Raw genomic sequence first — 16,454 nt, forward strand, 5'->3', positions numbered from 1 at the left:
AAAGCAGCACAGCAAAAAAACACAGCAAAAAACTGACTAGTCGTGGTCCAAGACAACAGGAAAATAATTCCCAGCACCATAACCAGAAGAAAGAAGTGCCCTTCTCAATTCATGGTCCAGGCATATGTATCAACGCGGTAGTTGGCTCCAGGGTTCCCGGGCCATTCAGATGTATTGGCGCGGCGGTCCCCTACAGATCATCACGAGAAGCAGGCCACAACGCTGGACCAAACCAGGCGTCAGGACGCAGTAGCCCTCAGGCGCCAGATCAACAGAGCCCCGGACGGAAAGGACCTTAGACATAGCATCCAAATCAGGTCCCAAACTGGATGGATAGGCACCAGCCGGCTGCCATATCAGTGATTACTTCTGAGTGGAGTAGTCTCATTAATTAAAGGCCTACTGAAATTAAGTTTTTCTTATTTAAACGGGGATAGCAGGTCCATTCTATGTGTCATACTTGATCATTTCGCGATATTGCCAAATTTTTGCTGAAAGGATTTAGTAGAGAACATCCACGATAAAGTTCGCAACTGGAGAAAAGCTCTGCCTCTACCGGAAGTCGCAGACGATGAAGTCACATGTTGATAGCTCCTCATATATTCACATTGATTTTAATGGGAGCCTCCAACAAAAACAGCTATTCGGACCGAGAAAACGACAATTTCCCCATTAATTTGAGCAAGGATGAAAGATTCGTGTTTGAGGATATTCATAGTGACGGACTAGAAAAAAAAAAAAAAAAAAAAAAAAAAAGAGTAAAAAACAAAAACCGTGATTGCAATCGCGTTGCATTGAGACTGATTCATATGTTTTTAGAGACATTTACTAGGATAATTCTGGGAAATCCCATATCTTTCTATTGTGTTGCTAGTGTTTTAGTGAGTTCAACAGTACCTGATAGTCGGACGTGTACGTCCACGGCAGGGTGTTGACGCGCAGTGTTTCAGGGAAGTCGACGGCAGCTGTACGGGAGGCACAAGCTCAGCCGATATCCAGTAAGAAGCGACTTTTTAACCACAATTTTCTCACCGAAACCTGCTGGTTGACATTCGGTTGGGATCTTTGTCTGCTCTGATCCATAGTAAAGTTTCACCTCCGTGAATTTTAAACAAGAATCACAGTGTTTTTGTGTGGCTAAAGGCTAAAGCTTCCCAACTCTGTCTTTCTACTTTTACTTCTCCAATATTAATTGAACAAATTGCAAAAGATTCAGCAACACAGATCTTCAAAATACTGTGTAATTATGTCGTTAAAGCAGACGACTTTTAGCTGTGTGTGTGCTCATATTCATAACAGCCTGTGACGTCACGCGTACACGTCATCATTACGCGACGTTTTCAAGAAAAAAGTCCTGGGAAATTTAAAATTGCAATTTAGTAAACTAAAAAGGCCGTATTGGCATGTGTTGCAATGTTAATATTTCATCATTGATATACAAACTATCAGACTGCGTGGTGGGTAGTAGTGGGTTTCAGTAGGCCTTTAAATGACACACACAAATATAGTTGGGAGTAGGTGTGTCCCGATACAACATTACCACTTCCAAGGGGAAGATATTAGAGCCTTTGTTATGATCCGTTGCCCGGATCATAGTTTGTTTACGTTTTGATCTCTGGTAGGTTTAGTTATGTTTCAGCATCCCTGTTTTGTGTTAATCAAATAAAATGACTAAAACAGAAAACAATGGTAGGTATGAACAACTGTAACGTATTTATTATTAAACAAAGCAAAACTATTATTCCCATCTGGAATAGGCTTTTGCTGTCTGTCTCCGGTTAAAGTGGCGTGAGAGGTGAAGAGTGGTAGTTGAGATGCACAAGTAAGAAACGATCCCATTGTTTTCTCAAAAGAGCCGTTCAAAAGACTCCACATGTTAATTAACATCACATCTTCACCAATGAAGTGCGACCCATTAAAATCCACACGTTGAGATATGAGCCCAATTCTCCATTGCAACATGTGTGGTGAGTTTACATACTTTATTTCGTCCTTCTAACGGGGATTTAGTGCTTTATTTGGGCTTCCAATCAATTCACAATTTGCAATTGTGGTTTATTCCAATAATGTTTCTAGTTAACTGACACTGTGATTTTTATGTTCTGCTTATGTAAAGAGATATATTTTGTTTATAGTAAAGCAGTAATAGACAACTACAGACGGTTCCTTAGCAAGCATGCTGTACATAAACTACTGGACCATTGCCGTTTTGCGCGCTTTAAACACGTGGTTATTTTTATATTGTAATAAATGATCCAAGAGAAACTCACAGAGAAAAATAAAATAGTAAAAAACACTGATAGTCACAGTGGCCTACACTTTGCATTGCATCTCATAAGCTTGACGGAGTAGCCATTATTCACCACAATTTTTTCACAAAAAGTCCTATTTTAGGTTCATTTAAAAGATAAAAAAAATTTGCTAACTTATTTGTTTACCTTTAGACTTCACCTTCTCCTGTTTCTTTCTTTTGTTTGGTGTCCTTTTTTTCGTCACGTCCATCCATCCATCCATCCATTTTCTACCGCATATTCCCTTTCGGGGTCACGGGGGGCGCTGGCGCCTATCTCAGGTACAATCGGGCGGAAGGCGGGGTACACCCTGGACAAGTCGCCACCTCATCGCAGGGCCAACACAGATAGACAACATTCACACTCACATTCACACACTAGGGCCAATTTAGTGTTACCAAACAACCTATCCCCAGGTGCATGTCTTTGGAAGTGGGAGGAAGCCGGAGTACCCGGAGGAAACCCACATGCAAACTCCACACAGAAAGATCCCGAGCCTGGATTTGAACCCAGGACTGCAGGAACTTCGTATTGTGAGGCAGACGCACTAACCCCTCTGCCACCGTGAAGCCCCATTTTTCGTCACGTGTGTGTTAATATTGATATAGTGTACTAACTAACTGGGCCAAAAACGCCCAAAATGTGATTGTTGTACTGTAATAGTTTATAACTTGTATTTAAATGTTCTTATAACTTAACATTCAAATAAAGAATAAATATTTAAAAAAACTAATGTCAAAAAAACAAAACAAAAAAAATCAGCGTGTTATGGTCTTGGTCAAGGGGGTGGGGGGCTTGATCCCAGGATGCAGAGATGGGAGACAAGGTGGAATTACAAAAATGAAAACATTTAATTAGACAAAAGGGATAACTAAGAGTGATGGGGCAGAAGCGCACTCCATGTAACCTGGACAAAATAGGATCCTCAAAGGTCAGCAGGAGAAAAGGCCAGGGCGCACTGAGCAGGGCAAGAGTCCAATAAAAGGCGAGGAAACAAACACCGACGAGGTTAGGGAATTCATGACTAGGTAACGTACCAGGTCTAGTGAGGTGAAGCAGGCGCATGCACGAGAGAGGTTCAGTATACATTAACCGGCAAGGCCAAGCTGTCAGTGACGAGCCTAAATACTGGCGGGCTAATTGTGAGCAGGTGTGCCTCAAGGTCCGCCCATCGCCGAGGACAAATCACTGAATACACAGGTGCAAACAAAGGAGAAGGCAGGATAAAACTAAAACACAACACAGTGGGGATTTTGATTGTCCTGTTAGCTGTCCTGTGAAACTCTGGCCTGGGGTTTATTGAAGATAGAAAGTGAGCATAAAAGAATGTGTCAAATACGAAGTTATATGACTTTGAGGTGTACGGCTGCAAAAGTGACCATGCTAAATGGTAACATTTAGCATGTGTCAACTACCAAGTTATGACTTAAGAGGTGAACGGCTGCAAAATTAGCCAATCAAAATAAAAAAAGTAGCATGTCATTTCAGTTTACAATCCCGCCCGCGTAACGTCTCAAGGATAGTGTTTGTCAACAATAAATTTGAGTTGTTAAAACTATGTGACTGATTGAAGGGGAGGGTTATTACTGTGGCAGTGCACTCAATGGTAGCTGTGCATCAAATCAATCTATAGATACAAATCAGACAGCCTTTCCCACCCATGGTCTAGTTCAGTGGTTTTCAACCTTTTTTCAGTGATGTACCCCCTGTGAACATTTTTTTAATTCAAGTACCCACTAATCAGAGCAAAGCATTTTTGGTTGAAAAAAAGAGATAAAGAAGTAAAATACAGCACTATGTCATCAGTTTCTGATTTACTAAATTGTATAACAGTGCAAAATATTGCTCATTTGTAGTGGTCTTTCTTGAACTATTTGGAAAAAAAAGATATAAAAATAACTAAAAACTTGTTGAAATATAAATAAGTGATTCAATTATAAATAAAGATTTCTACACACAGAAGTAATCATCAACTTAACGTGCCCCCTTTGGGGATTGTAATAGAGATCCATCTGGATTCATGAACTTAATTCTAAACATTTGTTCACAAAAAAAGAAATCTTTAACATCAATATTTATGGAACATGTCCACAAAAAATCTAGCTGTCTTTTCACAGTTTATGAACTTACATTCATATTTTGTTGAAGTATTATTCAATAAATATATTTATAAAGGATTTTTGAATTGTTGCTATTTTTAGAATATTTAAAAAAAATGTCACGTACCCCTTGGCATACCTTCAAGTACCCCCAGGGGTACGCGTACCCCCGTTTGAAAACCACTGGTCTAGTTAATCATAAACCGAAACAGAAAGGTTATATATGTGGTACAAAACTTCACAACTTTCCCGCTTAATTTTATGGACATAAAAAACCCCAAACATAATTTAAAATGTCACACATTTAAATCATTGAGTTGAGTTTGAGTTTATTTGGAACATGCAAGCATACAACATGATGAAGTGAAGTGAAGTGAATTATATTTATATAACGCTTTTCTCTAGTGACTCAAAGCGCTTTACATAGTGAAACCCAATATCCAAGTTACATTTTAAACCAGTGTGGGTGGCACTGGGAGCAGGTGGGTAAAGTGTCTTGCCCAAGGACACAACGGCAGTGACTAGGATGGCAGAAGCGGGAAACGAACCCGCAACCCTCAAGTTACTGGCACGGCCACTCTACCAACCGAGCTATGCCGCCCCATACATCATAATGTATCATGATACATCACAATTTCCAGTTTATCTTTTCAACATGTTCGAAAAGGAGTAGGAAGAAGCAGAGCTTATTTAATCCTACCCCTTTTCTTTTACATAACAGTTGCTAAAACTTTTGTTCACTTCCTGTTCTCAATGTAATCAAAATATACTCCATAAGTAATCAGAATAAAAATAAATAAATAAATAATTGTTGAAGTTAGTTTTATTCCATACGATGAGATAAGTAAGATTATTTTGAGAATGAAAGAATGAATGGGTGAATAAATTCAGAATGGTTAGCACGGTTCTTCTTTTTTGTACTTTTTAAACACTTTAAGTTTGAAGAGTTTCTTGAAGTGGATCATATTAGTACATTGTTTGATTGCTTTGCTTAATCCATTCCATAGTTTAATTGCACATACAGATTAAGAACCACTGCACTAGAGTTTGTTTCCGAAAGTGGGAACATATATTTGTTTCCAGAAGTCCAAAGTGGGCTGCTATGGAAACGAAAATAAATGTGCTGAGGAAATACATTCCGGCAATGTGTAAAATGACCAAAATATGGTAAATATTGTTTATATTACATCAAATGTGCCTGTTACTACATTATATATGGACTTGCAGTGTGTATATAAAACAACGACTTCCACTTCAAGCGTTTTTAATTATTTTTCAAAATACTAAAAAAAAGACTTGTATGTTCTTGTCTCTCATAATGATTGTGAACAATAGGTAAAATTTCCCCGCAAAAAAACTGTTACCCTTAAAATCATTGTGATCGCGGCTCCTGTGTGAAAGCATCTGGTTCTACATGATTACAGTACACACACGCTGAGTTGAGTACAATGTAGAATACATAAAAAAGAAAAAAAACATTTCTTAAAATTTAGTGAAGTTAGTGTAGTGACTTAATTTATTTCGATGCTTTTGGCGAACCATCAGATTAAAGTTTGGCACCATACCAAGCCCACATCCTGTCATAAGCCGAATAATTTTGCAATTTATCATCGCCCATCAGTCTTGTATTTGTGTCTGATCACTTAAACTGCAGTAATGAACGTTTGATTGTGGCTGTCAAGAAGCAGTTTTCGCCGCCAGGTTCCGGGCACTACGAATAGTTATGAACCGGTACTCACCCATCTGGCACTTCAGGGTGGGTCCTGAGATGGCTTTGGACACCGGTACTTGCACATATTGGAGCAGCGTGGGGTGTGATCAAAGCATAGCAGCTTTTAGACTCATTAGTAGCTGCTTCATTATGTAGGATGTTTTCGGGTGATGTTGCCCCAAGTGTTCTTGGAATCTAATATTTTTGTTTTCGTGTTCAGCCAGGTTGGTGCCTGGGTTGCCTTTAAGATGACGTCTCGTCCTTGAATCCCCATCAGTATGTCAGGTAAGATGCATATCCAAACACAATCACAGACCATAGGGGGCGCACCAGATTCTAAGGCGCACTGTCAATGAGTGGGTCTATTTTCATACATAAAGCGCATCAAAGGGGTCGTATTATGATTGTTGTCTACATATAACACACTTCCTTGTGGTCTACATAACATGCAATGTTATACTGTGTTAATATTTCTTTTAACTATCCTTTTTAATCACATGTTTATCTTTTCTATGACTTCCATGTGTTAGAGTTAGTTTGTGACGAACCCCAAGATGCAGAGAAGAAGGCAGGCATTGAGTAAGAAAACATGGTTTTAATTTAAACACTAAAGCAAAACCAAACAAAGGGTACAAACAAAAGGTGCGCACGAGGCGGATAACAAACTATGCTGTGAACAAACAAATCGGAAGCAGGGAACAAAAAACAGTAAGCTATAACATCTACCAAATAAAGCTTACCGCTACGCTGCAATCACACAACCAGTAGGAACGACACGTTGAAAATGACATTGACACGACAGGAGCGACAGGTAGCAACGACAAAAATCCAGCACAGACTGGATGGGAAGGCAGGTTAAAACAGAACCTGGCTGATTTACACCAGGTGTGGCCAGGTGCCAATCAGCCACAGCTGAGGGGAAACAGCGCTCAGGGAGAAACACAGGAAACAGACAAAATAAAAGCACTGACAGAAAATACTACATACACAGAGGAAACAAAGACAAATGCAGAGGAAAAAACTAAACATAACCAAACTGTCAAGAACAAACCTGACACCATGAGGTGTATTTATTTAACCAAATCAATTTTCAATCAATGTATTTTCTTATAATCATCTGTATTCATCCTTAATGAAATTAACATACAGCATTTTGGATTATCTATGAGTACCCAGCAATTACTTAGTGTGGTTTTAAGTAAACATACATACAGTGAAAAATACAAACATGTATTACAGTCTAATACATGAATTGGGGAGCACAGTGTACTCGTTATCTTAGCTTTACATTTACCATGATATTTCAACGGACGCACACATTACACTGCAACAGGGCCTGCTTTGGCTATAGGCAATGTGGGCGGCCGCCTTGGGCGCAATCTCAGTGAGGGCGAACGCACAAGTAAAAAAAAAAAAAAATTCAAAACAGTACTCGCCAGTTTTGTAGACTACCTCTGCTCATTTCCATTAGTGGCACTTTTAATATAGAGAAGGCGGCACATTTGCTGCAAGTTAAGGGTGGTTATTTGCCTGCCTGGCTTTCTAAAAGAGAGGCGTTAATATTTTGCGTTCTCCGAGGGAGCAACTTGCGACTGCAGATGTCGACAAGGAGGAGCGGTAGAGGGACAAACTGATCCCAGACCAGTGAAGCAACACAAAACAAACTGCTTTCAAACAAATTGAATTCCATTCCTAAACTTAAAATAGACCCATATATACTTACTTGTAATTAACGGGGTTACGTGAAAAATGGGGAAAAAAAGGTCTGCAGTCATCTACGTGACTCACGTGACAAATATTCACCATCATTATGAGAGACAAAAAGACATGTGTTTTTATTCCCTTTTTTAAACACAAAAAACGGCTTGTTTTCGGTGGCTAGCAATGCTGCTAATGGGAGAAATCAATTAAGTTGAAGTCAAAGTCCCAATGATTGTCACACACACACTAGGTTTGGTGAAATTTGTCCTCTGCATTTGACCCATCCCCTTGTTCACCCCCTGGGGGGTGAGGGGAGCAGTGAGCAGTAGCGGTGGCCGCGCTCGGAAATCATTTGGTGATTTAACCCCCAATTCCAACCCTTGATGCTAAGTGCCAAGCAGGGAGGCAGTGGGTCCCATTTTTCTGTAGTAATTGTTATGTATTGCAGAAGACGTGACGGCAAACGGACACCAGGTGGCAGTGGTGTATAGAGATTTAATATATATGTGTAAAATCACACATCTTTAATAATCAAACAATAGAAAACGAACTAAGGGAATGGAATGTGAACTATAGATTCAAAAGTGTATGTGGTGTGAGGCTATGTGTGTAGGTTCACTGAAGTGTGTGTTACCAACGTGTTGACAAGAGTGAAGGAACGCCCTGATCCTTGGTCCACTGGTCCTCTTATACAGCCTCACGTCATTAGTCACAGGTGTGGACTGCGGCCAGCTGCAGCGGAGAGTGGGCGCGGGGGCGTGTCTGGGGGCGCTGTCAGCGCACCCTCTGGGTGGAACCACAGCGGAGGAAGATGGAGACCGCATGTACCACAACAGTAATTGGTATGACACGGCCAGGGTTTGAACTCACAACCTCCCAGTCTTGGGGCGGACACTCTAACCAAAAGGCCACTGAACTGGTCAATTCAACCTCTAATCATTTAAAAAAAAAAATGCATCCAAAAACAGTCAACAACCCTTCACTTGTGTTCCGTAACCTGTTTTGTAATCAAACTGCAGCAACGTGCCGTGGTTATTGTAGGAGTGAGCACTTTTTGTAGTGTAGTAAAACATTAGCGTGCTACGGTATTATCCGTAAAAGCTAACTATGGCAAGAAATAAGATAGCTTCTACGTTAGCAAAATACGCGTTTGAGTTTGTAATGCACAACACAATGCGATAGAACATCAATTTGTACTGACTGAAAGACATGAACAATCATTTTACAGTGTCTGCAAAGTACTAACCCACATGTTATGTTTTGTTTATACATAGCTGAGCTAGCCATGAGAGTGTATGTACTGTAGTATGGTATGGTATGGTGTTATGATCCGCTGCCCGGATCATATCATGTTCAGGTTTTGAGTCTTTTTTGTATTATGTTCTGCTAGTGTTTGCTTTAGTTCCTGGTTGCACTTTCTTGTTTGTTCTGTCACCATACTAACGTATTATTTTCACCAGCCGCGATTTCCAGACGCAAACCTGTTTTTGTTGATCACTGCCTGGATTTAAGCCTGCCTTCTTTGTTCACTCGTTCTTGCTTCCTAGTTTGTGTTCGCACGACAGTGACAACCTTGATTCCCGACCTGTATTCCTGTTCGCTACCAGCTAGCTTCCACGCTAAGTCTATTTGTTATTCCTCTAGCTCACATGCTAGCTCTTTTGGTTTGCCTTTAGTGCCTTGTGCAAGTTTTTCTTTTTCATAGACTGATTTAATTTTAATAAATCATTGTTTCTTACCTTCACGCTGTGTACGAGCCCGACTTCATCCAAGAGAGAACGAACCCGCATCACGATGCCACGCAATCGTCACTGTATGGTATGGTAGTTGTACTAACACACATGATGTGCTGCGTGTATCATGATCGATTTTTAAGTGACTCACTCGATGGGCATGTGTTCGTCTGATCCAGCTGGCCCGGTACGTTTCCTATTGATTTTGGGTAAGCACGCCACTTATGTCGAAATAGAATGGCCTCAAATTCCACATTTGCAGCTTTGAGTCTATTTCACCTCACTCTATCGGCTTCTGTCTGCTCCAACGTTTCACTCTCTTCTTCGTGCTCGCTTCTAGAAGCAGTAGTTCATCCTCTGTATATTCAGCTTCAAAAAGATCATTTGTCCCAAAATAATCATCTTTGTTGACTTTTACCTAGTCTGCGAACACAAGTTGTTGCCAGAAGTCAGAGGTGCGCTGCTACTTGCACCTTCCAAGAGTTTTTTATCATCTATAAAATCCTAAAAAAAAAGACCTGTGTTCTTGTCTCTCATAATGATTGTGAATGATAGACAAAATTCCTACATCACCTTCTCTTTTAACAACACTTAATAAACATTTGGGAACTGAGGAAACTAATTGTTGAAGCTTTGAAAGTGGAATTCTTTCCCATTCTTGATTTATGTAGAGCTTCAGTCGTTCAACAGTCCGGGGTCTCCGCTGTCGTATTTTACGCTTCATAATGCGCCACACATTTTCCATGGGAGACAGGTCTAGACTGCAGGTGGGCCAGAAAAGTACCCACACTCTTTTTTTTAACGAAGCCACGCTGTTGTAACACTTGTCTTGCTGAAATAAGCAGGGGCGTCCATGATAACGTTGCTTGGATGACAACAAACATTGTTCCAAAACCTGTATGGACCTTTCAGCATTGATGGTGCCTTCACAGATGTGTAAGTTACCCATGCCTTGGGCACTAATGCACCCCCATACCATCACAGATGCTGGTTTTTGAACTTTGCAACTGTAACAATCCGAATTGTTATTTTCCTCTTTGTTCTGGAGGACACCACGTCCTCTGTTTCCAAATATAATTTTAAATGTTGACCCGTCAGACTACAGAACACCTTTCCACTTTGCATCAGTCCATCTTAGGTGAGCTCGGGCCCAGCCAAGTTGGCGGCGTTTCAGGATATTGTTGATAAATGGGTTTTGCTTTGCATAGTAGAGTTTTAACTTGCACTTACAGATGTAGCGACCAACTGTAGTTACTGACAGTGGATTTATGAAGTGTTCCTGAGCCCATGTGGTGATATCCTTTACACACTGATGTCTGGTTTTGATGCCGTACAGCCTGAGGGATCAAAGGTCCGTAATATTATTGCTTACGTGCACTGATTTCTCCAGATTCTCTGAACTTTTTGATGATTTTACGGACTGTAGATGGTAAAATCCCTCAATTATTTGCAATAGCTCGTTGAGAAATGTTGTTCTAAAACTATTCGACAATTTGCTTACAAAGTGGTGACCCTCACCGCATCCTTGTTTGTGAATTACTTAGCATTTCATGTAAGCTGCTTTTATACCCAATCATGGCACCCACCTGTTCCCAATTAGCCTGCACACCTGTGGGATATTCCATATAAGTGTTTGATGAGCATTCCTCAACTTTATCAGTATTTATTGCCACCTTTCCCAACTTCTTTGTCACGTGTTGCTGGCATCAAATTATTAAGTAAATGATTATTTGCAAAAAAAAAGTTTATCAGTTTGAACATCAAATATGTTGTCTTTGTAGCATATTCAACTAAATATGGGTTGAAAATAATTTGCAAATCATTGTATTCTGTTTATATTTACATCTAACACAATTTCCCAACTCATATGGAAACGGGGTTTGTATGAAACCATGTGTTAAAGACAAATATTATTATCAAGCCTTAAGTCAGGCTGATTATAAAATAAATACCAATCACATACACTGCAAAAGAAGGGACGCATAAAATCCGATGAAAAACAATTTTATATGCAATTCCGCCGTGCTAAAATGAATAAATTTGAACAAAATTGGTAATACTAATAATTTATATAGGGGTGCGAGAATTTGTTTTAACAACGATTCGATTTTATATTTGTGGTTGCCGATATTTTTTCCGAAATGATTCAGTGAGTTGAAATCGATTTAGTAACATTTTAACAAAAAAAATAAATCAAGCAGTGTGACTGTGAATCAAATAGTAAATACTGGATAGGTAAAGTTTCCTATATTCCTTTTATTTCTTCTAAGGGAATTATGTATAAAAGAATTATGGATACAAAGAAGCAAGTAAACAATAATTAATGGCCAATGCATTCACATTTTATTTGAATAAAGTGCAACAAACACCTAAAGTTGAATTAACAAGAGGAAACCTTTTCCGCACACATTTTAAACATTCAAGCAATGTTCAATAACTGTACAATAACCAACATTTTAACAGTAAATATACAAGTACAACCCATTTATTTATTTATCATTTAGATTAACCAGCTAAATAAAGTTCCCAGACCCAACCAGGGGTATCTGTTGTCTGCCCGGGCGTCTCCTATGACGAACTGCGTCCCTGGTTTTTGGAAGCCTGTATGCCCCTTATCCCTGTTAATGGCTTCCTAATTTCCATAGCCTCTTTAAACCATCTCTTGTATTTACTTATTTTCTGATGAAAAAACTTTTCCTTGTGTTCTGGTAGTCTGTCCGTCGCGGTAAATTGCACTGATGTCACCTCCGTTGTGTCGGCTGCGTCTTTTGTGGTTTATAAAGTTGTGTTGCGGCTTTATTATTGTGTCATGGGGTTTGTATTTGTCGTGGCTTTTACAATCGGGCTGTAGTTGAAAATTATGATATTGTAATGCCTGGCAGAGGAAAAGGTGAAATACAATCCTATATACACTGTCAGACTCTTTCCTAACAAGCGGTAACAAACTCAGGGAATCAAAACACAGGTATACAAGAGATACTGTTTGCCACAACTCACATTTAGACACTCAGCAACCGTTGCTAGATTAATAGAGCGGCCATGCCAGCAACTTGATGGTTGCAGCTTCGATCCCCGCTTCCGCCACCTTAGTCACTGCCGTTGTGTCCTTGGGCGAGATACTTTACCCGCCTGCTCCGAGTGCCACCCATGCTGGTTTAAATGTAACTTAGTGGGTTTCACTATGTAAAGCGCTTTGAGTCAATTGAGAAAAGGGCTATATAAATATAATTCACTTCACTTAAAGGCACACAGACACATGTCACAGATAGTACACAATTGTCTTGTGGCATTTGTGTTTTGTCGACTACTCTAATTATCCGTTATTTAAAACTATCTTGGATTGATACCTATCTTTTGAAAGGCAAACTTGTCAAGCGGAGATTGATTTACTTGAAATTTAGGAATATGAATCTATATATCAATGTATCATTCAATTGTTACACCCCTAATAATATATGTTTATTAAATAAAATGTCAATAAAATTGTCATTAATGTCATAGTGGAAAAGTGTATTATAACTGACTACCGCTGCAGCTCATACCGACCACTCCTGAGAAACACAGTTTTGGCGGCCCCCTGAGGGGTGCTTACAACCCAACAATGGGTCTATGTTTAAGAGACACTAATTTAGACGCCCTTGGTCGTCCTTGGAACATCCTTCCAACACAACTGCTGTATACATGGAGCCCCGGGCGGGGTACCCAACGCGCCACTCAGGAGGGAGTTTCAATAAACGGGGGTTCAATGTCCGATGATTCAACAATGAGGTTGGTCGTTGAATCAGACTCCTCCGAATGAAATAGTCGACTTTTCTTAGACACCCCTAATAATATTGATAAAAAGCACCACAAATTGACAAATGACTGTTGGAGTTTTTGTTGCGGATCTGAACTCAGGAAACAAACAGGAGTAAAGGCAACAGAAACATATAACGCAACAAATAGTGCCTTTATATCCATCCATTTTCTACCGCTTATTCCCTTTTGGGGTCGCAGGGGGCGCTGGCGCCTATCTCAGCTACAATCAGGCGGAAGGCGGAGTACACTCTGGACAAGTCTTCACCTCATCGCAGGGCCAACACAGATAGACAGAAACCATTCACACTCACATTCACACACTAGGGCCAATTTAGTGTTGCCAATCAACCTATCCCCAGGTGCATGTCTTTGGAAGTAGGAGGAAGCCGGAGCACCTGGAGGGAACCCACAAATTCACGGGGAGAACATGCAGACTCCACACAGAAAGATCCCGAGCCTGGGATTGAACCCAGGACTGCAGGACCTTTGTATTGTGAGGCAGACGCACTAACCCCTCTTCCACCTTGAAGCTTTATACCATTTATTTACATAATAAATCAATCGAATAACAGGTTTCTATTGTGTAAAATGTAAACACTTAATTTCCCCTTGGGGATCATTAAAGTGATTCTGATTCTGAACATACGCTGCAAAACCACATTTTGGACTGGAAAAGTGACATAAGACAAATAAATGTTTGATGTGTTTCAGACTCAGCTGAAAATTACTCTCCCCGCTGGACAGATGAGGCTCTTCAAAATGGTGAGTCTTATTTCAAAAGATGCAAACTAAGCAACCTGCCACAAATGCTTGAAGTTAATATTCATACCTGTCGACTCTCCTTTTTTCCTCCACATCAGTATTTTGCCCGTCTTTATGCTCTTGTATTTTTACTAGGGATGTCTAAAATCATGCCTTAACTCCTACAATTAATCACAAAATGATTACATTAATCATGTGTGAACGCAGGTTAATCAAGCAATTTAATTTGACTGCAAATGCTCCTTTACCTTAACTGTGGAAAGAGGGCGTGGGCTGTTGTACGGTCAGTGATGAGGTTAAGTGCAAAGATAATGGTGGGAAAAATGATTGATTATTCGATGCATCACAAGTAGAACATGAGCAAATCATGAATCGATGGACAAATGTCTTAACATTGATTACTTATGTATGTTAAATAAAGTAATGCAGACTGTTCTAAAATCAGGCATTGATTTTCAAACATCATTTCTAGATTTGGTTTTAACTAACCATGGGGGAAATAATAGCTAACTTTCTGTTAACGTTATGTGTTAGCTGGGTTAGCGCAAAGGAGGGAGGAGAGTACAAGCTATGCTAGCTTCATGTACATAGTGTATACAACCGTCCTCCCCCTATTTTTTTGTATATATTGTTTTTCATATCACCTGACATGTATACTGTGTATATGTACATCATTTATCCATGTTTTATATACATGTTACAGGTTATACATCTTTTATTATTGAATGTATCAAATGAGATGAATATTTAATACACTACAATGGAAACAAGCCTTTTGGCTTTTTGTGCCATCCATTTGCCGTTTTAAAGCATTACATGGATTCATCCAGTTGCAAGCTCACCGTAAAGTAGGTATATCGGGATTCGGACGTCCTGCATGCGAGTGACATGGCCGAGCCGGCACATGCGTTTTTGTGTTAGCAAAGTATACATGCCTGTGCCAGAACTTTTCCGGTCAAGCCTGGTAATTCCCAGTATTCTCTTGATTGTCAGGCTTGCCCCTGACAGTTTGTCTATGTTTTAGTTTTTTCCTCTGCATTTGTCCGTTTCCTGTGTTTAGTAATTCCTGTCTTTTAGTTCCTGTCAAGTGCTCTGAATTTGTCAGCTTCCTGTCTTGTTCCCTGAGTGCTGTGTTCCTCCTCAGTGTGTTTAGTATTTCCTGTCTAGTGCTCTTATTTTGTCAGCTTCCTGTCTTGTTCCGTGAGTGCTGTGTCCCCCTTCAGATGCGGCTGATTGGCATCTGGCCACACCGTTGCCAATCAGCCGGATCCTATTTCTACCTCCTTTGTCTTGTCAGTTGCTGGATCATTGTATTGTCTTGTCGATGTCACGTCTAGTCGCTCTTGTGATGTGTTATCGCTCCTGTCGTGTCGTACCTTGTCTTTGCAGCGTAGCGGTAAGCTATATTCAGTTGATGTTTGTAGCTTACTGTTTTTTGTTCCCTGCTTCCGTTTTATTTTTCATTATACAAGTACGACTTCTGTTTGCCTGTTTGCTACCCGCTACCTTCCTCGCTAAGCTCCTGTTCATTATTTTCTAGCTCCCAGGCTAGCTCCTTTTTTTTGATTATCCGCCTCGTGCGCGCTTTGTGTTTGTACCCTTTTGGTTTTGTTTTTGTCTTAGTATTTAATTAAATCGTGTTTTCACATTCCATGCCTGCCTCCATCTCTGCATCTTGGGGTTCGTCACCAAATAACCATGACATTGATGCAACGAAGATTAAAAGTATTTTGTCTGCGTTTTTGGCGGGAGTACAGCGTCCATGTTTCGCTGCGGTGAAGCAGGGTACTTAGCACGCAGGCCTGGTATACTTTCATCTTGGTATTGGTGGCTAGCTTGATTATATCCCATACCCTTTTTGCTAGAAGAACCAGGGCGGTTGTTGCTTTGCTTATCCGTGTGTTCAGCTCAGCATCAAGGGAGCAGGTGCTGCAGATGTTGCAGCCTGTATAGATGAAATTCTCCACTGTCTCCACGGTATGAATACCGATGTTGATAGTAGGAGGGTTGCAGACATTTTGACCCATGACCTTGGTCTTCTTGAGGCTGAATTTGAGGCCAAACTCTGCATGTGCAGGGGAAATTGTTGACCAGTTGTTGAAGTGCTTCCTCCGTATAGGCGCAGTCAGGGCAGCATCGTCTGCAAAAAGCATTTCCTAATCAGTACTTTCCACACTTTTGTTTTTGCTCAGAAACGTGAAATGTTAAAGAGGTTTCCATCACTTGTGGTGTGAAGAAATATGCCCGCATATGACTGGCTGAAGGCGTATGACAGCAGCAAGGAGAAGAAGTTAAAGTTAAAATACCAATGATTGTCACACACACAATAGGTGTGGCGCAATTATTCTCTGCATTTGAC

At 40.3% G+C, this 16,454-nt stretch overlaps 1 protein-coding gene across 4 annotated transcripts in view; it reads left to right on the forward strand.

Moving 5' to 3' along the window:
* thrb (thyroid hormone receptor beta) overlaps nt 1–16,454 on the forward strand; it is a 126,881-nt gene that overhangs the window by 57,129 nt on the left and 53,298 nt on the right. For 3 of the 4 annotated variants that reach the window (XM_061908380.1, XM_061908382.1, XM_061908378.1), the window contains 2 exons: nt 6,322–6,386; nt 14,045–14,095. In XM_061908380.1, coding sequence (XP_061764364.1) covers nt 6,380–6,386; nt 14,045–14,095 — 58 coding nt within the window. In that variant the 5' untranslated portion in view covers nt 6,322–6,379. The remainder of the gene's footprint in view (nt 1–6,321; nt 6,387–14,044; nt 14,096–16,454) is intronic. The other variant, XM_061908381.1, reaches the window with a different exon arrangement.

This window comes from Nerophis ophidion, linkage group LG08 (assembly GCF_033978795.1).
Source record: "Nerophis ophidion isolate RoL-2023_Sa linkage group LG08, RoL_Noph_v1.0, whole genome shotgun sequence".
NCBI classification, from domain to species: Eukaryota; Metazoa; Chordata; class Actinopteri; order Syngnathiformes; family Syngnathidae; genus Nerophis; species Nerophis ophidion.